The sequence below is a fragment of the Fistularia commersonii genome, chromosome 28 (genome assembly GCF_037954325.1).
Source record: "Fistularia commersonii isolate RoL2024-O1a breed Wild chromosome 28, RoL_Fcom_v1.0, whole genome shotgun sequence".
In the NCBI taxonomy this organism is placed as follows: Eukaryota; Metazoa; Chordata; class Actinopteri; order Syngnathiformes; family Fistulariidae; genus Fistularia; species Fistularia commersonii.
In genome coordinates, this window is record NC_141311.1 from 4,562,917 (window position 1) to 4,587,732 (window position 24,816).

At 42.0% G+C, this 24,816-nt stretch overlaps 3 protein-coding genes across 6 annotated transcripts; 2 read left to right on the forward strand and 1 right to left on the reverse strand.

Moving 5' to 3' along the window:
• Nucleotides 1–3,278: 3,278 nt before the first annotated feature.
• adgre5a (adhesion G protein-coupled receptor E5a) lies at nucleotides 3,279–12,219 on the forward strand. 3 transcript variants are annotated; one of them, XM_086175826.1, is made up of 19 exons: nucleotides 3,279–3,653; nucleotides 5,823–5,903; nucleotides 6,127–6,297; nucleotides 6,385–6,537; nucleotides 6,708–6,854; nucleotides 7,165–7,287; nucleotides 7,415–7,458; nucleotides 7,556–7,660; nucleotides 7,920–8,073; nucleotides 8,151–8,273; nucleotides 8,393–8,583; nucleotides 8,915–9,079; nucleotides 9,200–9,394; nucleotides 9,604–9,821; nucleotides 9,905–9,965; nucleotides 10,303–10,394; nucleotides 10,610–10,778; nucleotides 10,896–10,991; nucleotides 11,351–12,219. In XM_086175826.1, the coding sequence occupies exons 1-19, from the start codon at nucleotides 3,623–3,625 to the stop codon at nucleotides 11,390–11,392; spliced, it is 2,361 nt and encodes a 786-aa protein (XP_086031952.1). In that variant the 5' UTR covers nucleotides 3,279–3,622; the 3' UTR covers nucleotides 11,393–12,219. The 3 variants fall into 3 exon arrangements, with proteins under 3 accessions (XP_086031952.1, XP_086031954.1, XP_086031953.1); XM_086175827.1 differs by lacking the exon at nucleotides 6,385–6,537 and having other exon boundaries at nucleotides 3,284–3,653; nucleotides 6,127–6,327; XM_086175828.1 differs by lacking the exons at nucleotides 10,896–10,991; nucleotides 11,351–12,219 and having other exon boundaries at nucleotides 3,281–3,653; nucleotides 10,508–10,654.
• Nucleotides 12,220–15,227: 3,008 nt separating this feature from the next.
• Nucleotides 15,228–20,300, forward strand: slc27a1a (solute carrier family 27 member 1a). 2 transcript variants are annotated; one of them, XM_086175829.1, is made up of 13 exons: nucleotides 15,228–15,652; nucleotides 15,856–16,023; nucleotides 16,104–16,498; nucleotides 16,960–17,127; nucleotides 17,318–17,387; nucleotides 17,501–17,592; nucleotides 17,687–17,796; nucleotides 17,900–18,109; nucleotides 18,218–18,344; nucleotides 18,431–18,568; nucleotides 18,751–18,915; nucleotides 19,004–19,150; nucleotides 19,254–20,300. In XM_086175829.1, the coding sequence occupies exons 2-13, from the start codon at nucleotides 15,857–15,859 to the stop codon at nucleotides 19,409–19,411; spliced, it is 1,947 nt and encodes a 648-aa protein (XP_086031955.1). In that variant the 5' UTR covers nucleotides 15,228–15,652; nucleotide 15,856; the 3' UTR covers nucleotides 19,412–20,300. The 2 variants fall into 2 exon arrangements, with proteins under 2 accessions (XP_086031955.1, XP_086031957.1); XM_086175831.1 differs by having other exon boundaries at nucleotides 16,104–16,300.
• On the reverse strand, nucleotides 19,623–23,414 carry trim35-13 (tripartite motif containing 35-13). Its single transcript, XM_086175832.1, has 6 exons — nucleotides 22,906–23,414; nucleotides 22,035–22,130; nucleotides 21,727–21,957; nucleotides 21,611–21,633; nucleotides 21,392–21,510; nucleotides 19,623–21,303 (listed from the first exon to the last, which is right to left on the reverse strand). The coding sequence occupies exons 1-6, from the start codon at nucleotides 23,305–23,307 to the stop codon at nucleotides 20,765–20,767; spliced, it is 1,410 nt and encodes a 469-aa protein (XP_086031958.1). The 5' UTR covers nucleotides 23,308–23,414; the 3' UTR covers nucleotides 19,623–20,764.
• Between the last annotated feature and the right edge of the window lie 1,402 nt (nucleotides 23,415–24,816).

A 24,816-nucleotide genomic window follows, 5' to 3' on the forward strand; every position in this document is an offset into this window, starting at 1 on the left:
ATCCAAGCGAGCTGTTTGTTTCAGTTATTTCTTTTTTTTTTTTTTTACATACACTGCTCATAATAAATAAAGGGAACACTGAGAATAACACATCCTAGATCTGAATGAATGAAATCCTCTACGTAGTTGAATGTGTTGAAAATAAAATCACACAAAGATTATCAATGGAAATTAAATGTATGAACCCATGTATGAACCCATGGAGGTGTGGATTTGGAGTCACACTCAAAAATAAAAGTGGAAAAACATAATAGGCTGATCAAACTGTGATGTAATATCCTTAAAACACGTCAAAATGAATCAGTCTTGCTTCCGAAGTGTGTTTGAGTTCACAGAAATGTTATTTACTCTGAGTTACATTACGTTGTTTAAGTGTTCCCTTTTTTTGGGGGCAGATGGTTCCATCAATTCTAATGGTTTCACTCTGATATTTTCATATAACATGCATTATGAATTTTTGAAAAGCAGTAAAAATTGGAACATTCTATGGTCTTAGGAACCTTCTCTGTAAGACAAACTTTAAAAAAAGGGAAGTGGAATTTTCTCCGTACAGCTGTTTTTATGAGTTTACCCAGAATTTCCAACATTGGAAACATCCAAGTATGACATTTTGGCTTTATTTTTGTACTGATGTTCATTCTCTCTCTCTCTCTCTCTTTGCTTCCATATCTAAACAAGATCTACACTGTGGGCTGCCAGGATAAGGCAGCTCTGCCAGAAATATCCTTTTTTGTGTTTTTCATAAAACAACATTTGGTTTCAACCACTAACCACTTACTGTGCTGTGAATGTGTTGCAAAAAAAAAAAAAAAAAAACATTGTAATGGGAGAGCAGTTATCAGCATATGCTCGCCACCTTGTCTAAATCGGCATTGCATGAAATTCAAATGTTTTTCAAGGTGGTTCACCCGTAACAGAAAATTATAAAATACTAGAGCCTATCAATCACTGCTAGATTTATTCATCCCCTCAGAGTTCAGCTGTCTGTGAAAGAAGATAGAAGTGAAATGTCTATCTTTCCGCTGTCAATGTCAACTACGGTCAGATTGAGCTACCGAGTCTCCGACCTGACCTTTTTGTCCCGTGTTTGTCAGGAAGTTGTTGAGACAGCTAGGCTACGTTGCCGTCCCTCCTCATTGTTTTGAAGATTTAGAGAGAAACAAACCCAGCCTACGGAAACCATCCAAAACCTCTATACGTAGGCGATCTATGTTTGGGCAGGAGCACAGCTGTGAGATAACGGGATATCTATTGGCTGGAAATCACATTGACGGAGAATTAAGAATTATCCGGTACCGCGGCAGTGGACAGTTCAGTCAGCTCAAGTGGAACACATCCATCATCTGGATCCGGAATATGAGCAGAGGCGATATTTAGCTTCTGGGCTGTGATACCACTCTGGTCTTGATCATACGAGAGTCTATCTTTTGTTACAAATTCTCCTTGTGTCAGTATCTTCTAATAAGGCAGCAAAAAAAAAAGAACTTGGATAATGAAGCAGTGGATTTTAATTCTGGGTTAGAAAGAAAGCCTGCACTCTTGGTTTCTACATTACTCATGACTTGATAGTTAGTGAATTAAATTGCTGAAATTAAATCTTCCCAATGTGGGGCATAACACACACACACACACACACACCCACAAATAATTGTGATTCATCACATCTTCCGCTGATGCCTTAACCAAAGCCCTTGTTTCCTGTTCTCAGTTCCTGGTTTCCGATTCAGTGCTCATTTTTTTTAATGCATTTTGTTTTATTTACTCTAAACAGAGCCTCTTATACAATATATAATGCTAACCGCTATAAAATTGGGACATAGCTAAGTTGTAGACTGACATACTCAAGGGCTCTCATGTCTCCATGCAGAATCTTGTTGATAAATGAAAGGCAACCAAGGAGCGAAAGCAGTTATTTCCACACGTATGGCTATTTACAAACCATTCAGCATGCTTTAAATTGATTCTCAAAGCAGTAATAAAATAAAAATTAAAAAAAAAAAAAAATAAGCATCTCGGGCTGATGTGCGTGGTAACTGTATTGCAAAACGTTTACGATGGAACGATTTATTTATTTATTCATTTCTTTGTGAGAAGCAGTTACATCCTAGACAGACAGGGGCCTATTTACAGGCTTGAGGGGTCTTTTTTATTTTTCATGCTGATGTTAGTACATTTCAAGGTCTGGATGTGTGCATGCTGTGTGACACCGGTCCCTCAGGGCGTGCTCTCTGTTCACAGCTCGTTCCAAAGCCCAAACGGCACAAATCCCACCTCATTGTTTTGAAAAGCGAAGCATTTCAACAACCGCCCTGCCCGTGAGTGAGCCTGGGGACAGTATGTTCAGGCCCACAAATGACCTTGCCACTCGGATCACTTGCCACCGAAAGCAAGAAAACTTTGCTCGGAGAGTGAGATTAAATTTTCTTGCGTGCTGCCGCTAACACTCGTCCTGCTCGCGCTTTATCGTGAACTTATATTTTAGAGGCGCTTTCATATTTTGCGATTAGAGCGCAAAAGGGTGAAGCAAGATAAGGATATGTTCTTTCCCTTACAAAAATTCGAAATGTTCTTGTTATTCACATGATTTTGATCTGAGAAATAGATGTGTTTAACATCACATAATAGATATTATAGCCTGGGTGGTTTTAGCAGGCTTCCCTGTTCACAGCCGTTATAAAAGAAAACATCTTACCAGCAGTAGTAAGTCTGAGCCTCCTTTTAATTTAGCATAAATATAGCAAATCTGATTTCAGGGAGTGGGAAAGTTACTCTAAACAAAATAATTTTTAAATGACAGAAAAGACATTAGAGCGGGATTTTTGTTTTGTTCATGCCTTTGCAAACGACGCTTAATATAGATGCCATTGTTATATGCTCCCAGACACATTCAATCAGATTCATATATATGTCAGGATCATTGTTAGAAGTCTGTGTGCCATATTATGGTTGACGGGAGGGTGTACCAGCCAGCAGGAATCTGTAAAACAATGACCACTCAAAAAAATCAGAATACCCCATGACCCCAGATTGTCCCCCTAAACAGAGCACAACAGAGGGGGGAAACAGTATGGAGCGGTGAGTGCGAGGACAGATGAATCTAAAATAGCCCGTAGCTCACTCAGATCCGTAACATATGGTTATGAATGAGCAGAAGCACACTTTTCCCCTCTCTGTTTCTGTAAGCTCCACCCAATACGAACACGCACAAACTGAAGTTGTTAAAACTTGGGTCCCGCCTCAGAGAAACACCCCTGCAGAGCCCTGCGTTGCACTCATGAGTGAGATGGCAAGTGTGACCTCCTACCGGTAGAGCTCAGACATCTCTGTCTGTCGCCACAGTGCTTGGATCAGATAAAGACTCAAAGGGTAGAAGGACGTTGACCTGTCAGTTTGTGAGATGCGAGGCTCCGATTTGACTATTTAGTTAGTTTCCCAGCATCGGCGCATAGTTTCCTTTTTATATTCTTCTTTGTGTTTACTTGAGAAGAGAAGAAGTGAGGCCAGAAAACTGCACCACCTGAATCCAGATAGTTCCTACATTTTTATTTCGAAACCTTTTTTTTTTTTTTTTTGGGGTTTAAACTTTTGCTATACAAATTTGGATAGCATTTCCTTCTCCACTATGACAGGCACGAAGAACATCGTGGAACTGGGTGAGTCAAAGCTGTCACCCATCTGCACAATACTTGGAATTGAAAATCATCTGTTTTGACAAAGACAAAACAAAACTTGGGTCTGAGGAAGACGCGGCGCCTGCAGCCGCAGTGAGCAAAGTCTAGCAAATGTCTGAGTTGAAATTGAGGACAATCGACCAGGTGAAAGACGGTGAATCGTTTACATAGATTCTATCAAACAAGAGCTAGAATTTCATTGCAAATCGTGATTACAGAATTCTTCTGTCTTTTAATGCTACAGTTCATTACTTTTCTGAAAATCTACCTGCAAACTTTCACAAAGTTTCACCAGCAAGGTTACAATAGAAAGAAACTCAAACTGAGTACCATTTAATATGGAAGTCTATATATAACAGATGAAGCCCAAGTTGAGACCTATTCCGAAACACACATGACGAAAATAGAGTGAGTGTATATTTTTATGTGTACATGTATACATATTCAAACACATATTTTTTTTTATTTTTATTTTTTGCCTTTCCCTGAATTTGCTGGAGCCATGACGAAAGAGTCCCTGTGCTCGGTCACCCATACACATATATATACATAAAAATCTTTGATATATCTATTATAGATATATATAGATAGATCGATAGATAGATATAGTATAATAGATAGACGCCTCAGGGGGGCACAGCCAGTGTCTCCCTGAGTCGGCCCCAAGCCCAGATAAACGCAGGTTGTGTCAGGAAGGGTTTCCGACAAAAAACTTGACGCCAATCAAATGCGCATCAAACCCAAGAAGAAGATTTATGGATGTAGTGAGAGAGGATATGAAGTTAGCTTGTGTAAGAGAGGTAGATACGGAGAATAGGGTTAGATGGAGAAGGTTGATTCGCTGTCATGACCCATGACGGAAAAACAAAACTGGAAGAAGATATGGATATGAGATCATCATCAGACTTCCCCCGCTTACGGTTAAAAGGACAGCCACCCACGGCCACAGAAAATGTACATCATCAGACAACGCGTTGCCATGAAACAGCAAATGTTTGCGAAAGTAGTTGCGCAAGATGACAAAAATCTTACGAGTCTTGCGATATTTGGAAATCGTCTCGCTGAAATTGTCGAGACCGCCAAAAAGTATTGATGGAGCCTTACATTTGGTTTGAACGTGGTTTCGAGTTCACTTTTATCGCATCAAATTCTATTCCAGTTATCGAATTGCAATGGCATAAAAGCGCAAGGGAAAACACAGATTTATTGTTTATAGCATAGATAAACGATATTTAAAAAATTCAATAAAAATAATAAAAAATCAAGAAATATGTAAACCAATGGACATCCCACTTAGAAGGAAAGAAAACAAATAACCAAATGTGGTGAAAACAATAAAAAAAATCCCCATGACCTTTTTGCAAACGCAAATAAAACGATTTTCTTAAAACTGAAAATACATAAGATAAAAGATCAGTATATTAGTGGGTTAAAGTAAAGCTTAAGACCATTATTGCGGCATATATAATTACAGGCTTTCTGTCTTTTTTATTTTTAGGGGATAAAATTGTGTCCCGATATCTTGTCTTTTAGTAGGTAAACTTTTTCAATGTAATGTTATTCAAACTAGGGCATATCTCCCTCCCTCGAGTAAAAGTTATATATAACAGACGCGAATATTTCAAATACAACAAACTTCCCTCACATGAGACGGAGATGAGGAGAAATGTTAAATTTATGCCACACGAACAGAATCACTCTTTAATTAAAAGTTCATTAGCTATTGTTAAATGACTTGCTGAAACTTGCCAAAGAGCAAGTTTTTGGAGCTGTGCACAAATATGTTTTAACACCCATCTGCAAGCACAGACAATTGAATCTGTTTTCTCATGGCAGATGACATTACGTTTGTTTTATTCTTTCGCTGGGTGTTTCCTCACACATAGGAAGCAGATTTCTCCAGACACCACTTTGGATTACGGTACAGATGGCGTTGGAACAATCCTAGGAAATGGGGGTGCAGAGAATAAGGCCATTTACCTTTTCAACATTTTTTGTCATTCATGTAGTAAAACATATCCTTTGGCGTCCCTGTCAGTTCAGTGAAATATTACAGAATAAATAAGGGCTGGTGTCGATGTATCATCGGCACCGCTGAAAAGACACGAAGCTGTTGAACCAAAGAATGAATTTCGCCTGCTCTTCTTTCAGCTCTGTGCCTCTCATTGATGATGGTTCTGACCGTGTCAGCCTGTCCCAAAGGATATAATTCTGTGGAGCAGGGCTGCGTTGGTATGAAAATTTGAGTTTGTTCCAATCCACACTGCACTCTTGTCAATTAATTAGGTATTTGCATGAGTGTTCCTTAATAATGGCTTTTAATGGCAAAATCACTCTTGTGAATATTGAAAAATGGCTACCATATAAAAATGTTTGTGTTTCATTCACATATTTTCATTATTTGATATCAACGGTACATTCACCTCCGTTTCTGTCTCTGTGATTTTGTCCGCAGATGACGACGAGTGTGCGCTCGATGAAGACGATCCCGATTACATCGGACCGTGCGGAGAAAAAGCAAAATGTATCAACACGGAGGGCAGCTTTTATTGCCAGTGCGAAGAAGGTTACAGATCCTCGTTGAATTCCGTTAATTTTTCAGCTGAAACCTCTGCAACGTGCAGAGGTGAGTCCCGTTGTCACTTGAAAGACACAGGTATATATGGATTGAAATGTTTGTGTTTTAATCATTTAAAACTTGTTTGGTTTTTAGATATAAATGAATGTTATGAGAACAAAAACATCTGCGGACCGATGGCCGTATGTTATAACACCGCTCCGCTGTACTCCTGTATTTGTGAGGATGGATTTATCTCATCAACGGGAGAAGAAAGATTTCGAGCGGGTCACAATATCACGTGCAGAGGTGAAATATGTATCAGTTTCCTGAGCATAGCCAAAAGCATTTCTCAGTATTACACATGCATAAGTCACAGGGCCACAATGTAAGTGTGATTGTGATCTGAAGGCAAAAAAAAGCATAATGGTTTCCTGTGAGCTCTTGATCAATGTCTTCTTCCTGTCAAACATGCGCAGATATTGACGAGTGTGAAGAGGAAGATATATGTGGCCAGAATGCAACATGTGTCAATACACAAGGCAATTATACTTGTGTCTGCAAGGCTGGGTTTAGACAAAAACCTGTCCAGGTCAGCTTTAAACCGGCAGATGTGCAATGTGAAGGTGAGGAGATAAAAAGTGAAATAATGACAGGGCATGTTCACCCATTTCTTTTAACCTTTTATTGAATAAATATGGCTGAGGCATTAGAAGTTGCAGCGGTGGGAAACCTAGTAGCAATGCAGTTGTTTTTTTTTAAGAGGTATCCCAAGTTGTGCTAATATCAGCTTGTTTTGTACATTGTATTTGTCGTGTTGGCTTTAAAACGTATCAAGAACACTTTCTAGCTGTGAACGTATTGACCAATAATATTTATTATTCCATTATCATTGACTATACAACCATAATACCCGATGATTTCTTTTCATTTTAGATATATGTTTGATTGATAAGACAATCTGCGGAAATGGAACCTGCCACCACGGAGCGAGCGGTCATTACTGCTCATGCCACGCAGGGTTCACTAACTACGGCAGCGAACAGTCTCGCTGCACTGGTAAGAATACAGATGCACTCAACATCCCTTACCATGCTGCTGTTTGTTCTGTATTAGAGCTAGTGCTTATTTATAGAATCTGCATTACATAATACTTATGGCAATCACCAACATTTTTTTCCCGCAGATTTAAACTGTGATGTATTTGAAGACACAAGCTATCCAAAAGAGGTAACTCCCTGCACAACATCCACTCAAGATTCAGATATTTTAAATGTTTTTTTCTCTCCTATTTGTGTTTAATTCTCCCTAAATTGCTTTCTCCTAGATATCTCACATCACACGTGATCTTGTGATGAAGTTGAGGAGCAGCTGTGTGGAGATGAAAGAGAATGGCAGTTCGAACCAATTCGACAAATTTGACATGCTCAAGGTACTTTTTGCAAAAAAAAAAAAAAAAAAAAATTGAAATTCAACTTGAGACTGTGGAAAAAAAAAAAAGAAGTTCTCTCAGCGACAATAGAAACAGGAAGCTCATCTTCCTCCCAGGTCTGTCACTGGGTGTTCGGTTTCTAACAAATCCTTGCAGTGTTTATGCTTGCCTGGGATGGTATGCAGCCTGAAAGTCTGCCCTGGCCTCCGGCTTCCCCCGCACATGATTTTCTTGCCCCCCTCCTCTCCTGTGGCTCCAGGGACTGATGTCCATCATTGACCAACTCTTGTCCAGAGGAGCCCTGAGTGACAACAGCAAAGTTTCCATCTTGCTGCACTTGGTAGAGAATGCCTTAAAGATCATCGGCGCTTTCACTAAGGCCCCCCGGACAAAAGCATCCTCCGCACACACAGGTGACTTTATGATGCAGCTCTGTCTATTTACAAAGGTAACGTGCTTCTCTAACGCTGATCTTTGTGTCGGGGTCCAGACGTGGAGATGCTGGTCCACAAAGGTATGGACTTACCCAAGGGACAAGTGACTTTGTCTTCTAATCAAACGCAATTGGATATTAAGATGGAAACAGCTGCAGGGGATCCCACCCATTACCCAGGTAATGATGATGTTTTAAATAAAAAACATATACAGCCAATTTCATCAAGATACTGTTGACTTGAAAGTACGATGGCAGGGAAAAACTAAATCCCGTATTGTTCGGTGCGTCGGTTTAAGGTTTCGCCGTGGTGTCCCTGCTCAGCTACGGGAACCTGGAAGAGTCTACGAACAGGTTTTTTAGTGGGATGACGCCAAAGAAAAATCAAAGGTTTAAGATGAACTCCAAAGTCGTAACCGTCACTGTCAGTAACATCGACACGACCCAACTCGACGAGCCTGTCAATCTAACTTTATATCACTTGATACAGGTAAATTTTCATTTGCTACTATGGACTACTCGGGCTGTACCAGTGCAAAGACATTCCAGTCATAACTGACAGTTAATTTGTGAACACGTCGCTAAATGAAACTGGGACAAGAACCGCCACTTGTATGCCAAAAAAAAAAAAAAGAAGTAAATTCAGTCGACCAACTCCATTCAAAGAGGAAAATAAAAGTATCTTTTAATTGTATTACTCAGATAAGGTCGACTGATATTTACTGCAGCACATCTCAGTATTTGAATGGAATTCTGATATAATGTTGCAGTGCTTTTTTGAAATGAACAAAAATGGACGGTTCCTTTATTCTGTCTTCAAGACAAACCAAAGTTCTCACACCTGCGTGTTCTGGGATCACACTCAGAACGGTGGGACTTGGTCCACCAGAGGCTGCACCGCGTTGGAGTCCAATGCCGAACGCACCGTGTGCTCCTGCAACCACTTGAGCAGCTTTGCCGTGCTCATGGCTCTCTATGACATTGAGGTCAAATCTATACTACATATACAGCAGGATAATATACGCAAACCATTAGGGCCGATGGGTCAAAGGTTATTCTTCAGACTTCAGTTAGGTTCAATGATATCATCTCCTTCTTCCTTCCAGAACAAATACGAGTTGCAGCTGATCACCCAGGTGGGACTATCCCTCTCATCAATATGCCTGTTCATCTGCATCCTGACATTCTCCTTGATCCGCGCAATCAAAAGCCCAAGAACCACGATCCACTTACACCTCTGCATCAGCCTCTTCATCGCCACCCTCCTCTTCCTCACAGGCATATCTCACACAGAGAACAAGGTAAATACGCAAGTAGCCATTTCTACGCGATCTACATGGATACAGACGAGCGCCGCGGCCACAAAACCATTCATATTTCTTTCCAAATTTTAACAACCGTGATTTTGAAAACCGTCTCTTCCTTCGTCCTTCGCACAATTTTCAAGCTCACTTTGTCGTTTTCCCCCACGCTGCACTTCTGGTCCTGCTACCTCTCCCCGTGGGTTCAGGTCGGCTGTGCAGTGGTAGCGGGGCTGCTGCATTTCTTTTTTCTGGCAGCATTTTGCTGGATGTGTCTGGAGGGTGTGCAACTGTTCAGGATGGTGATCCTGGTATTCAACACCAGCTTCAAAACTCTCTACATGATGGCAGGCGGCTATGGGGTCCCAGCTGTTATTGTCACTATCTCGGCCTTAGTAAATGCAAAAGGATACGGCACAAAGAATTAGTAAGTCTCATTATTCGAGTCTGATGTAGTTAGAAGCTGGGTTACAGTGTCTCTGCTAAATAAACTCTCAATATTCATTGCAGTTGTTGGTTGAATCTGGACTTCATTTGGAGTTTTTTGGGTCCAGTCTGTGTCATCATCATTGTGAGTTAAAGAAAAAATACATATATCGGTATATAGATAGCAGACAGGCGGATAGAGAGAGAGAGAGAGAGAGAGAGAGAGAGAGAGAGAGAGAGAGAGAGAGAGAGAGAGAGAGAGAGAGAGAGAGAGAGAGAGAGAGAGAGAGAGAGAGAGAGAGAGAGATAGATAGATAGATAGATAGATAGATAGATAGATAGATAGATAGATAGATAGATAGATAGATAGATAGATAGATAGATAGATAGATAGATAGATAGATAGATAGAAGAATACCATGCATAAACAATAAAACATGTTTAAAAAAGAAATAAACAGAATTTTTTCTGTTGCTTTTCAGATAAATATTTTCTTTTTTCTAATCACCGTGTGGAAGCTGGCACAGAAGTTCACCGCTTTAAATCCCGACTTGAACAAACTGCAGAAAATAAAGTGAGTCCGGCTCAACCTTGGCCTTCAGCACTGCCCACCCGCACTGAAAACCACATACGTGAACGCATGTAAATAGAAAAGTATGCATTGTGCTTTTTGTGTTTAAATTACAGGTTTCCTGCGTGAGGGGAAAATACAACAAAAACAAAACAAAAAGGGGTTGACAGCAGCTAATGCATCAGTCCTCAGTCATGTATCTCTGTTGCCTCCTACAGGGCGTTCACCATTACTGCCGTGGCTCAGCTGTGTGTGCTGGGAACCATGTGGATCTTTGGTTGCTTTCAGTTTCAACCGGGGACCATAGTTATGTCTTACCTGTTCACCATCCTTGGCAGCCTGCAGGGGGTATTGCTCTTCCTCATGCACTGTGTGCTTTCAAAACAGGTCAGTCGCATTCTCATGAAACATCCCAAGGATTCAAATCCATGTTTTTTTTGTTGTTGTTATTCAAAGTCTTACGCTCCTCCGGTGTAAATAAATGACTTTGTGTTTTGATTTTAGGTGAGGGAAGAGTACGGTAATATCCTGTCCAGATTACGCACCCCTCAGAAGAAGACTTACTCAGACTTAAGCAACTCACAATCCAGCAAAGCTCATGTAAGACATTTCCTTACAATCATCCAAACACATTTCAGCCCATTGTATCCAAACAATGCCTTACAAAATCCTAAATATTTGAAAAGAATACGTTTCTACGAATGAATAACATGATGAACCAACTGATCAAGTGCACTATATCTGTGTTGAACACATTCGATGAGATTTGCAATGCACTTTGAACATTCAGTAGAATAAACACAGACAGAGAAAAGACAACTCGGTCTTGATCACGACGAGGTATGTTCCGACGTGATTCTGTGTTATCTCGTTGAAAGAGAGCCAGCTTAGATAATGAACGAACTCTGAAACTATCAGTGGAGAATGATTTCTTTGTTTCTTATTTCTGTTATCCTCAGGCAACCAAGAGCACCCAGGACACGGGGGAGTCTCATATGTGAGGAGCCAAACGGCTTGTTTCTCAGACACATGCGGAAAAGAAAAAAAAAAAAAAACGTTCAGCTGTTTGCTGCCTTTGCATTAGTTTGCTTTCATGTAAGGTGAAGCTAAGCACAACGATGCTTTTCTAGTGGTGTGTCTCAGTATTTTAAGCTACTGAAATGCTGACTGCTAAAAATTCTGTTATGAATTCAAAAGCATGTTACACATTACTGTCTTTAAATAGAAAATAATGAGCATTTCGGCAAATCTGTTTCAAGCCCGCAGTCCTTGGAGACAGAATCTCAAGACTTTTACATTTTTTTTCCTGTTTGGAAAAATCTACCGAATTCCGGCAAACATGTCAGAATTAGTCACTGTAAAAATCAAAATCTGTCTTTTCAGATATAATTTATCATAACATGTCGGTACTGCATACAAACAGCAGCGGTGACTCTGCAGTGACCATATGTGTTCTTGTATAACTTGTCAAATATATTTAAATGATCTACATTATTTTAATATTGCCCAGGAAAGCAGGCAATTTGAGAGGGCCGAAAAGTTTTTTGTATATTTTGCTGCCACATTAAGTTCAACTGTGTTTCTTTTGCATTTATTTTGCCGTCACATGTTTGGATGTTTTCTGTGTCCTGCTGGGATATTGTATATCTCGAAAATTTCAGTTTATTGTTGAATACGACTCGATGGATGCTGGCTGTTCTGCTACTAAGAGTTTTCACTTCAATAAATATCTGTATAAAATATGTTGCTAAAAAAATGAGATTGAGACAATTGTGTGTGTGCTTTGTAATGTCAAACTTAAAAATAAAATGGAAAATGTGAGCCAATAGACAAGAATTGAGTTAGGTATTTTGTTAGAGGGTGTATTTTATGCCTTTCCGCCTTGAAGTACAGACTTTGACTAACCTCTGGAACACCTATTTCCCTTTGTGAATAACAAGGTGGGAAAAAAGGATATCTAGCTCAGTTTCCTTCCTGGTTATTCACAAGGTTGAATATTATATTAAAAAAACAGACTAATTCTGAACTGGCACTTGAATTGTCCAAAGATAACTTTTTTTTTGGTTGTCGAGTCATTGGTAATGTTTGTTTTGCTTTTCTGTCATTTTGTTTGGTGATATTGAATCAAAAATGTATTCATAAAAGGATTTTATATTCAGGGAAGAATCAGAGGGCACTGAACCATTATGCTCATTCAAAGTCACTTTATATCTGTCATTTTGGTAATCTATGCAACTGAAAATGGTCCCAATCAAATTATAGATTCTTTTTGGAGAACATGATCATTTTTGTTAGTTACAAAAAAAAAAAAAATGCAGTTGATGATTGCTGTAGGGATTTGACGCTCAACCTGTTAAACTTGTTAGGAAGTAGCTGATGGCTCAGAATGAAATTGTTCACTGAAGTTGAAAATCTCCAAAGAGATAATGAATGGATGGCAGCTACATCTAGACAGGGAAGGAGAACTAAACTAAACACAGGTATGTCAAGCAGGTAAAATGGCTGCCAAGACTCTAAAGAGAAGGACAGACAACGTGACTCAGGAGGGAGAGGCCGGCCAAAGAATGGAGAAGTAAGAGAACAAAATGTTTAACATGAGAGCGATAAAAGACACCTGGTCTTCCAGAGTCATCTGATAGTGAGCCTTGTTTATTTTACACATTTTATATATTTTACATCCTTTACATATTTTTCAGTCCAACTGAAGCTGGAACGCATACAAAAATAGTCACTATGATGTATATGAACAGCTGACTGGGTTCTGTACATGTCGCTCAAACGTAATGATTTGAAAAATGTCTAATGGCTGAAGCTGCGGCTCAAAAAACAGCAACTATTAATTAGATTTATTGAGCTTTCAATGAGTTTCTGTAACGGTCAAATAACCTTGAGAGCCCCTGCGATTTTAAGCTTTTGTTTATCTTGTGTTTTCACTGCTCTTTTTCTTTTTATTTATCCCAGTGACAACACATAAGCTGAGAACCGCGAGGTGTTATGACAGTTTGGCTTAAACTAAATAAGCAAAGCAGGGACTTGTGAGGATCAACATTTTTAAATCAGGCATGCACATTGTCTTGTTTGGAAGGCTGCTGTGCAACAAACAAAACGGAAAAAACATAATGTTTCCATATTTCAAAACCATTGTTTGCCAGCCAGTCCTGAAGATGTCCACTTGCTTAATCTGCATCTGCACACAAATGGCCATGCTCAATATTATAACTGGCAGGACCCAAAATAAATAGAATTTGGTAAAAGCAAACCTCTGTCTATTCCTCTTTTATTGTTAAACAGGCTGCGATCACATTTCATGTGCAATTTCTTTTGGTATTCAATGATTTTGAAGGTGAAAATGCATGCATGAGCAATAAGGATTTACTTGTGCTTCTCTTTGTAAGTGGGGATGAAAACCCTGCTTGAATATCACCCAGTGCTCTTCAAACCTGTCATGGAAAAAGTGGCTAGCCTCATTAAGGTCTACATCTCAAGTATCATTAGCAGAGCAATTTCAGTGTGAGTGGCCAAGTGAACTATGTATCGTATTATTCACAGGTACGTGATTTTGCATTTAATAACCCCCTCCCGATACTCCTTGCCTGATTTACTTCAAACACAAGCGTGCTGAAACACAATTAATTCCCTTGCTCTCTACTTTCTTGTTGAGCACGTGGCCACACTTTTAGTAAAGACCGACTGTCTCATTCTCTATTTCCTGGAAGAACATCGAGCTCTACTCTTTTGAACCGGCCAGTCAAAGGCTGAAGACCAGCGCGAGGCCTTCCACATGTCCGATTTTGGCTCTGTGGCACGATCTGGACATCTTAGCTTACAGAACTGACAGTACGAACACCAGCGGCCAACCTCGACCGGGTTGCAATCCCCAGGTACTTCGGTTTTGCATAAAGCAGAGGCGTAATAGGAAGTCCACCAAGACATTCTTCCAAAGTTGTGTTGTGCTTTATTTTTTTAAGCTAATACCCCGTGCCAAGATTGTTCTGTGATGATGGTCTATGGATTTATGCTACGATGGCAGAATCTCCTTTGCGGGGAGTTACGACATGTCCGTCAACTCTTGCTCTTACTTTATGCTTGCAGGGCAGACCTACCTTCAGTCTCCTGGCACAGGTGCCTCCGGCCTTTACGTGATCCACGGTCCTCTATCAAGTCTTTAGCCGTCTCCTTCTCGTAGCCTTGGCCCTTTTCTTCCCTGAGGGGTCTGGTGTTGTCGAGGGCCAGGACCGTGTCCGAATATGTGGGACACCCGTGGCGATCCGCACCTGTTACATCATCGCCTTCCTCCACGATTTGCTCATCCCTTTGTGGAAGGGATCCTAGGTTCCCTGCTTGCCCTTTTTTCAATGTGCACTCTGCAAGATTTGTGGGGTTTGTTTCTGATTTTAAATTATTTCAGTGAAATAACAGTGCAAACAGAGGTGCCTCTTTTTTGCGAGGTCAAAGCCCTGACCCCAAGTTTGCTAGTTGTTGTCAGGTTACAGCAATCCGAGAACTCGTTTCTGAGGCAATACATGACGTTTTGTCAGGACTAAGGCCTTTTTTTCGGCGCTTGATTTGTCGCCGTATTTATCTCACAATGTTCTTGTTTGTCAAAGTTGGCAAATACTTTTCTTTTGCTCTGACGAACAGACAGCGGCATCACCGCGGGGTCTCACCGCAGTTAGTAGTCTGTAACTGTCGCAGGCAGGCACTCAGCAATTCCGTAATGGGGCGGGGCTTATAATGACAGCCAATTGGATTACAGAATTACTTGACAAGCGTGGGGTTTGACAAATGGCTGAGCAGTAAAGGGGTCTCCGCACAGATCGTGGGCGGAGCTTCCTCGGCATGGTTTCTGTCCAACATGGAGTACGGAAACTAGCCCGGTTCACTACCCATCCACTTCTACTCCTTTGCAACTTTCGGACAGTTTTTACCGGCCGGGTAAAACAATCAACTCCCCCCTCGTAGATGCGGGCTATCCGAAGGTTTCCTGTCGAAGGTTTGACTCGCTCAAAATACCGTTTGACAACCGGCTGTTCCCGTTACAACACGTCTACGAGCACTGAGATGCAGAATTCAGGAACCACTTTCCCCGCAACACACAGGTTTCCTCGAGTGGGCTTCGTATAAAATGTTTCCACGGTGTTTGTGAAAAGAACCGAAAATCGTGACCATTTTTTTCCCGCTGAAGTAACGGATTAACAGCGAACTTGTAGCGACTCTGGGCAGGGTGAACGGAGACATCACTCAACCCTACTAACTTGTAGGTAAGTCGTTTGTTGACTTGTTTGTAGATTCCAGCTTTTAGGACGTGAAATCCACTGTTTGTGTGCTGAATCCCTTCTGATGACAATAACTTTCGTCTTTTAGTGTCTCATCTTATGGTAAATGACAAAAACCCACTGATGCTGCAACTTTTCCTGTTTCTTTCATTCCCCTCCATCTTCTCTTTACTTCCTCCCGTGACCAGAATGCACAATGTGGCAAGTGTCTCAGCCTCTTTGGGGTCCATGGGACTGCTGCGACTTTGTGGGGTGTCCTGGTCCTGGAGCCTGGTTGCAGGACTCGGGGTGTACCTGGGCACAAGGAGCTGGAAGTATTTCTACATTGCAGCCCGCACCGCTAAAAGAGACCTGAAGTTGGTAAACTATATCGAATTGGTTTTATCCTTTTCAACCCATCGGATCGTAATATTTACTGTTTTCGATTTGCCTTCAGTGGCCTGTACGTGCTGCTGAGAGTGAAGCTGGCTTTATGGCGTTACATGCACAACGGAAGCAACATTCCCTCCATATTCGCCCAGACGGTAAAACGTCACCCGAACAAAGTGGCGCTGCTGTACGACGCCACCGGCGAAACGTGGACCTTCTCCCAGCTGGACGAGATGTCTAACGCGGTGGCTCACTGGGCGAGAGGTCAGGGATGGGTGTCGGGAGATGTGGTGGCCATCTTCATGGAAAGCAGGCCGTTACAGGTGGCGCTTTGGCTTGGCTTGGCAAAGGTTGGCGTGGAGGCTGCGCTCATCAATTTCAACCTGCGACATGACTCCCTGCTGCACTGCATCGGGGTATCGGGGTCACGGGCTATCGTGTTTGGCGCGGAGCTTGCGAATGGTGAGAAAACGCTTTGTAATTAAAGTAAATATTAATTTTCAGATGTAACAGTTGCACTCATGAATAAAAAGCTGTTAAGGCTTGTATAACATTGTTAAAATCTAAATGGTCTCTCCAGTTCCCAAATTCTAATTACAAGTTTCGTGTTTATTTAAAGTTTCCCTTAAGATCAAACCGCAATGCGACCCAAAGCAGTCAATATCCAAGGATCTCATGATAAAATAAATAATAGAATAAAAATGTCATGACTGTTTTTCTGTAGTCAGACTGCAAACTGAGTCATCAAATGAAAGTAGGATTCTGTCCGTGCCTCCTCAGTGTGGAAATAACTTTAGTTTCTCCCTGAACTAATAACTCGCCAACTAACTGCACAGTTATGTTTAGCCGTTAGGCTCTTGTTAGTATGACGGCCGCATCATTAAAACTGTTGTCCTCTCCTCCTTATTCCCTCTCCATATCAGCCATAATGGAAGTGAACTCCTCCATCAGCCAATCTATGGCGCAGTTTTACACAGGAGAGCTCGGCGCCGAACACGTGGCCAGTCTGACCGCTCAATCTTTGGACCGAATTTTAGCATCTTCCCCAAGGCATTCCCCGACACCTTGTATTCCAGCCAAAGGCATGAACGGTAAATATAAATCCAAAATCAGTGTCGGGGGAGAATTTTCCATTTTAAATTGACTTCTTCAGACAGTGTTGTTATGCTGTGTTAGTATTTACTGCTCTCTTCTGAAATATGTATGGAATAAGTACAGTAGCAGTAAACTCCCTTAATATTCTTCAAAGATCAGTCTTTTTTGGTGTTTTTTTTTCCTCAGATCGCCTGTTTTATATTTACACCTCTGGCACCACAGGACTGCCTAAGGCCGCCATTGTTGTGCACAGTCGGTAGGTTTATTGATCAGTCGCTTCCAAAAATCCTTACCAGCTCTCTTACTGCTTCGAAGCTGTCGGTTGCAGATATCCTGAAAAGCCGTCCTATTTTTTTTTCCCCTCAACAGCTACTACAGAATTGCTGCTTTCGGGTATTACGCCTTCCGCATGCGTCGTGACGACATCATCTACGACTGTTTGCCACTCTATCACTCGGCAGGTATGTAATGATGGATCACAGTTTCTGGGAAACTTTTTTTTTTTTCCTCCGCTTGGTAAGCCGGACTGAACACTGAGCAATATCCTCTCGCCAGGTAACATCATGGGAGTCGGCCAGTGTCTGATCCATGGCCTCACCGTCGTCGTGAAGAAGAAATTCTCCGCCAGTCGCTTCTGGGAAGATTGCATTAAGTACAACTGCACTGTAAGAGCTTTGAAAATATCCACATCGTATGGGAATAATAAATATTAATGAATATTAATGTGACCGTGCAATTCTCTGCATAATGGCATCATTCCCTCCGCAGGTGGTTCAGTATATTGGGGAAATCTGCCGCTATCTCCTGTCGCAGCCGGTGCGGCCGTCGGAAAAGGGTCACAAGGTGCGGCTGGCGGTGGGAAATGGCTTGCGGCCCAGTGTGTGGGAGGCTTTCACAGAGCGTTTCGGGGTGGTGCAGATAGGCGAGTTCTACGGAGCGACGGAGTGCAACTGCAGCATTGCCAATATGGACGGAAAGGTAATCCTTCCACAGTGTCCTGTGTCGTTTTTTGTTTTTTTTTGTTTGTTTTAAATCCACAGATAACTTGCGGATTAGACTGAAATGAAAGTCTTTCTTGCTCTCCAGGTAGGAGCGTGTGGCTTTAACAGTCGTATTCTTCCTAACGTGTACCCCATCCGTCTGGTAAGGGTGGACGAAGACACGATGGAATTGGTCCGGGACAGCCGCGGCCTGTGTGTGCCCTGCGGACCCGGTAAGCAATACTAAAATTAAAACCTACTCCCAAGAAGCACGCCGTCGTAAAGTGAGAGCTCTTAATCAAATGCTTCTGTCATCAAGGGGAGCCAGGGCTCCTCGTGGGTCGTATCAACCAACAGGATCCATTACGACGATTTGATGGCTACGCAAACCAGGATGCTACAAGAAAGAAGATAGCTCATAATGTCTTCAAGAAGAACGACTCCGCGTATTTGTCAGGTGGCCAATTTTCTAATGTTCATTGAAATTTATTTGCAGTAAACAATCGGATCGTTTTACGCACCTAAACACGCTCAAAAGCACTGTGTAAACAGAGCAGATTTTTTTTTTTTTTTTTTTATATGCCCTCTTAATCCTCCGAAGCCCATGCATATTAATATATTCTTTCTCTATTTCTCAAGGTGATGTCCTGGTGATGGACAGCCTGGGCTACATGTACTTCAGGGACCGCGGCGGAGATACTTTCCGATGGCGCGGAGAAAACGTCTCCACCACGGAGGTTGAGGGCATCCTGAGCAGCCTCCTGGCTCAGACTGACGTCGCCGTGTACGGAGTAGTAGTACCAGGTGAATTTCACATCTTTACAGCTTTAGTGCGCTTACCATCATTACCTTTACCGCACCCTAGACTTTAACCACCGTGTTTCGTACCCAGGAGTTGAAGGAAAGGCAGGCATGGCTGCCATCGCGGACCAATCGGGGAGTTTCGAGTGTAACGACTTCCTGAAAAAGGTTCGGGGAGCTCTTCCGTCGTACGCTCGCCCCGTGTTCTTGCGAATCTCCCCGCACGTAGACACCACAGGTAAGCGCTGTTAATCATTAATTCTAAAAGTGTCAACATCGAAAATGCGTTTTTCTTTTGTGTCAGAAAAAAAATCGTAATCTACGATCACATTCCTCCCTAGGTACATTTAAAATCCAGAAAACCAGGCTGCAGAGGGACGGATACAACCCGCGTCTCACGACCGACCGGATCTACTTTTTAAACGCGAGGGCTGAATGTTACGAAGCCGTCGATGAGAAGCTATACAATGACATAGTGGAGGGAAGAATTTCTCTATGACATGGAAGATGTGGGTGGGCAGTCACGGGGCCTCAGGTAAAAAGATGAAGTAGATAGAGGGGATCAATAGTCTATAGCGGCGTCGGGATCGGTCAACTCCGGCCTGGATTTTAACCATTCAGGGAACAAAAGCTGAGAGGACTACTTATTTAGGCCGTAATGTTACAGATCATGTTATAACACTGTATGAGCAACACACCAGGACATAATGTTAGGGCATTTATTCCCTTTAATAGATGTCCATAATGAATGAGAAAAAAAAAAAACACCTCAAAAAGCCTTTGAGCATCACTGCACATAGTGGGCATCTCCCACAACCGTTTCGCAATAGGATACACGTTTGAACAGCAATAGCCGGTATCAAATGAAACTGTTGCATGTTTTTTAAGTCCCAGAAATGGAAAATGCTGCAAAATTAATTCTGTTTTAGATTTAAATGAAACTTAGGTGTGAGACTATGCAGTTCTGTTCTTTTAGGATGAGGCTGAATGACTTGAAAACGATGTACTCAAGAGTACTAGATCAAATACTAACCGTGAGACGTCCTTAAAAGCTGTGGAAAATCTAATCCCATTAGATGGAATAACTTTGGCACAGGTTTGCAAATACACTAAACTTGTTACTGTATGTGCCTTATAAAAGTTCTCATCTATTTTTCTTCAAGTACTTCACTGATTTGATTTATTTTTCCTGAAACGAAGTCCCAAGACTGGAAATCACAGTGGTGGTTTTGTGTCAGGCTAAGCTAGGCCACCCACAGTGGCTGTCATTTTGCGTAACAGCTCCTTCTCATTGTAATAATATATAGTTGTTCCAGATTTCATTTACTATAACAGTCCACCAGGAAAATGTGTGTTTGATGTAAATCAAATTAAATATTTTAAAACATTGAGTTTGTCTCCTGTTGTTTTTTTTTTTTGTTTTCGTTCTGTTTTAACCCTTGTGTTGTCTTGCGGGTCAAAAGTGACCCACTACCATGTTTAGCTGTAGAAAAAACACCTTACCCTATTTTTTTCCAATTTAAATTTTATGATTTTCCTAAAGAGGCCCCATAATTAGAAAAAGTGATACTTCTTTTTTGTTTATGTTTCCATGTGGGCCGTACACGACTAGGGTGCAAAGATTGTCTTATGGGTCATTTTTGACCCGTAGGACAAGGGGAGTAAACACAATGTTAAGATCGCACGAGGGTTAAACGACGCAAGTCTTTTCCACGTCGTCGTTATACGAGCTCGCCGTTCCCACGGAGTGAAAGAAAACACCCAACTATCGCAAGCTCAAGCAACCAATTTTTATCTTTCAGGGGATGATATTTTCCATAAACATTGTTTGGTATTTTCCTTCCTAGAGGACTTAGCGGTCTGTTGACAGCGATATCCTGGTGGGTAGGATTTTCAGAGGGTGATCTTTACAGGCGGTGCAAAAGTAAGGAAAAGCTCTGGGGGCGACGATATCTGTGAAGGTATACAGAGGCGCCCTCTCTCGGGGGTCGTAAAAGGTCACCTTGCCGCGGTCCATGTCCAAAACCACTCTGATCACTTCCGGCTTCCTCGTCATGTTAAGCGGCTCCCATGGTGCCGTGCAGGCCTTATACTCGCTGTTACGAAAACGTACGGTCCAGAATCCCTCCGCCGGTGTCAGCACGTGCTTGCCCTTCCTGTTCACTGACTCGCTGGCGACCCCCACCACCCAGTAGGTGTTGTCTTTCACTTCCACCTCCCAGCTGTGGCGCCCAGAGGTAAAACCCTCGGCGCCCAGCATTTCAGCGCTGATGTCAAAGCGTTCCGGGTTGTCTGGCAGCTTGAAAATCTGGATACAGTTCTGTATAACTGTGAGATCCTCCGAAAGGATGAAGCAACCGGCTGCTGTATTTGGATCCAGCGTCACCGGACCTGGTGACAAAAGAGAAGAAGATAGAAATGTTATAGAACAACAGCTGAGCAGGAAAACGTGACTAATTTTATCCCGGCGGGAACTCACTATATTTAACGATCCTCTTCATCTTCTCCCACACTTTGTATTTCAGGGAGCCGAGGTGCTTCGCCACGTCGATCAAAGCACCAGACATCATCTGGGGATCGACGGAGCTTCGCCAGGTCCTACAACGGTGTTTTAGGAATTAGTGGGACGCCGTTGCTCTTCATACATTTAATCCCGAAATGTGGATAAACTGAAAGTAGATACCAAAATGGTACTCACGTCTTTATCGTTTCTTTGTAATTCTGAAAACAACGGTGATCCCAACAACGATCAATAGATTGCACGGGTAAAATGATATTATTATTTACGTATGATAAACGGTTTATTTCATCTACCTTGAGAAAGGGGATATCTGGAGATCTCATCTCCTGTTCCACTAATCTGATCATGTTTGTGAGTGACGCCATTTCTTGGTTCATCTCCTCAATCCTCTGGTTGATCATCATATTCTTCTGATCCTCCTCAGACTTTAAGGCGAAAAGTCTGTCCGCCTCCTGCTCTTTCAGGAAGTGGTGGAGGGCCTGGAATTCATCTTTGATCTGTGTTTCTGTGTGTTCAGCTTGGTTCTGCAAAGAGACGCATTTGATGCCTCACCTCTGGGCTTCGTCTCTGTAACATTTACCGCCGACTGAAACGCTCATACCTTGACGTGCGCTGCCATTTCCTCGCAGACTGTTTTTGCCTTCTGGTAAAGCTGCAACTTCTCCCTCAAAGGCAGCAGACCGCTTTTCAGCTCTTCCTGTGGAGTCGGCGACAGGGTATCAACACACACAGAATCAAGGTCAGTCTGGCAGTTGGCCCGGCCGACCGCACAATATATGGGAGGCGGCATTCTGTTGAAGCGACATCACAGGAATCACCCACATCTTTGGAAAATGATCTAATTCCTCGGTAGCAAGCAGGATAGATTATGTTATTTCAGCCGCCGCTCAAAGTTTCCATTTCTTGGGATGAGGCGGACGAGGCCAGGAGAAGAATTAATTTTGTGTCATAGAAAACCTTGAGGGGGTCAAGTTTCAGGCCTCTCTGGACTCCAACAGCAACAGCAAACCAAAAATATAAGCCTATTATTAGAATGTTAATAGACTCTGCCAAACACCTTAATACATATCAACATTTCTGACGAGAATGAAAAAAAAAAGAGATGTGAGAAGTTTTCTTTCTTTTTTTTTTTTTTTTTTTAATTTTCCATTGTTAATAATGGACTGGTTGACAGGTTATTGTTTTGATAAATCTCCATGTGTAATGTTGATTAATGCATGAATGAATTTAAGGCATCTTTTGAGGTATCATTTGTGAATATGCCAAGCTATGCGCATTAATGATTAAGCAATATCAGCTTGCCGGCACCTCTGCATTTAAATTGTGTTTTGATCCCTCAGGCACCAACAATACATTTCAATAATAATTCAGATAAGTCGGTCCACGCTTCGTGTTTATAACACCCCTAGAACTAATCGGCTCCAAACACGACAATGACAGGTGTCTAATACGGAGGTGAGACATATTCTTACCTTGCAGTCGTGAGCACCTTCTTGAATGGGATACAGCTTGTGTCCCCTGTGCGCCGCTGCTTTCCCACAAAGAGCGCAGATCGGCTCCAGGTCATCCAGGCAGAATACGGACAGCTTCTCTCCATGCTCCTTGCAAGCTTCTGGGTCATTCTTACCTCTGTCCTCCCTGAAGGATTCGCAGGCCCTCTGCAACACGTTGCTCACCACTAGTTGATCCATGGAAGAAAGACACCAGCACAGAGGACAGTAGCATGAATCCTCACCGCCCTGTGTCTGCCAGCTGTCTTTGAGGCAGGCTTTACAGAATCTGTGTTTGCAAGTGAGCACGACTGGGTGACTGAGAATATGTCCACAAATTGGACAGGAAAGGTCGTCCTCTTGATGACTGCGTCTGGTGGCCATTCTGTCTCGTGGGACTTTGATGACATGGCACGACGGGAGGCCCCTCCCATATCTATGGTAGACAACCTCATCTTAACCTTAGAAATAAGTGTTAATACCTCAGAGCCCAGAGGCATATCCTATGTCACGCTGTGTTGTTTGAGTATGCATATTGCGCGTTCTCAAATAAACACTGCATGTCTATATTACAAAGAGTCTTTACATAGTGCATATGTACAGAGCAGAACCTGTATAGCTCAAGTTCGACAAGGTACACAAAGTAGAAAGACAGTGGAATTGGCTACGGTATGACCTCTACGTTATTCGAGAAGAGTGTCAAAAAAAGAATGCTGCAGTTCAAATTGAGTTTAATGAGAAACAAAAATAACACATCCAAAACATGGGGTGAATTTATAGAAAAACAACATTTTTTGATTTAACTTAAGTTCAATTGGCTCAACGAGCGTCGGATATCCCCCCTGTCACTGATACAATTCTCTTTTTTATGTTACACTGTTGAGCGTGAAAAAAAACCCTTATCTCATGTATGTGGTATCCTCCTTTTCAGCTGACCGTATTTGATCCTATATTTTGTTGAGGGACCAAGTTACTCTCGCACCAAAATAGGATGGGAGTCATCGCGCAGAGACAGAAAGCTTGGTGAAAATGATCCTGCGATTACAAGGAACGACGCAGACTAGTGTCGCTTACGTATGATGAGGATTGCTCAGCTTTCAAACTGGAGAATCATAAAAAACAAAACCGTACGGGCGTGAAGCTATCACGTATCCTCGACGAGATTCCCTCAGCGTATGGACGTAACTTTACATGTCATCATGTTCCAGTGTTGCCACGATGTAACCGAGCGAGATGTTTCTATTGTTCTTTTCCAGGGTTTCGTAAAGCCATTTTTAAACAAGATATGCGCGTGCTGACGCGTACTGAAAGTTCAGTACTTTGTGTACATCATGTAAAGTGCGGTGAGTGAAAACTTTATCTTAACTTGCACTTCGCCTGCAATCTTTGCTGCTAAGCCAAAGTGAAAATTGAATTTGTGTTCATGCCAGTTTCTGGGCAGCAGATGAGAGCCAATGATAGTAATGGGCCAACTGACAGGAGTCAACAAAGCCCCCCACCCACACACATGCAATCCAGCCATGCCAGAAATGTGGCCCTGCATTCGGCCTCTCTTTAAACATGCACTCGCTGCTGTCTTGGTTTAAAGTACAAGCACTTAACGTAAAGCACTTTTTTTTACAGTACGGTCGAAACACACAAATAGTTTGGAGTTACTTGCTAAACAACATCTTATCGAGCCAACGTTTGTATTTTAATTATAGGATAAAACAATGGGATTAAGAAAAATGAATTGTGTGCGCGCCTATACAGTTCAGAAGCAAACAGATAATGAGGTTGAAATTATACAGTTCAAGGATCAGATATACCATAGGGAGGTGTAGTTATAATTTGGAGTTGGTGTTCATTCTTATCAAAAATAACTACCATCCATTGTAAAATGTTTCTTTGTCT

Excerpts from the sequence above, each read along its gene's own strand:
- adgre5a (XM_086175826.1), top strand. The coding sequence starts at position 3,623 with ATGACAGGCACGAAGAACATCGTGGAACTGG. Across the intron at positions 6,538-6,707 it reads TCACAATATCACGTGCAGAG|ATATTGACGAGTGTGAAGAG; the intron begins GTGAAATATGTA and ends AAACATGCGCAG. Across the intron at positions 7,288-7,414 it reads CGAACAGTCTCGCTGCACTG|ATTTAAACTGTGATGTATTT; the intron begins GTAAGAATACAG and ends TTTTTCCCGCAG.
- slc27a1a (XM_086175829.1), top strand. The coding sequence starts at position 15,857 with ATGCACAATGTGGCAAGTGTCTCAGCCTCTTTGGGGTCCATGGGACTG. Across the intron at positions 17,128-17,317 it reads TCCAGCCAAAGGCATGAACG|ATCGCCTGTTTTATATTTAC; the intron begins GTAAATATAAAT and ends TTTTTTCCTCAG. Across the intron at positions 18,345-18,430 it reads GTGTGTGCCCTGCGGACCCG|GGGAGCCAGGGCTCCTCGTG; the intron begins GTAAGCAATACT and ends TCTGTCATCAAG.
- trim35-13 (XM_086175832.1), bottom strand. The coding sequence starts at position 23,307 with ATGGCCACCAGACGCAGTCATCAAGAGGACGACCTTTCCTGTCCAATT. Across the intron at positions 21,958-22,034 it reads AAATGGCAGCGCACGTCAAG|AACCAAGCTGAACACACAGA; the intron begins GTATGAGCGTTT and ends GTCTCTTTGCAG. Across the intron at positions 21,634-21,726 it reads CAGATATCCCCTTTCTCAAG|AATTACAAAGAAACGATAAA; the intron begins GTAGATGAAATA and ends CGTTGTTTTCAG.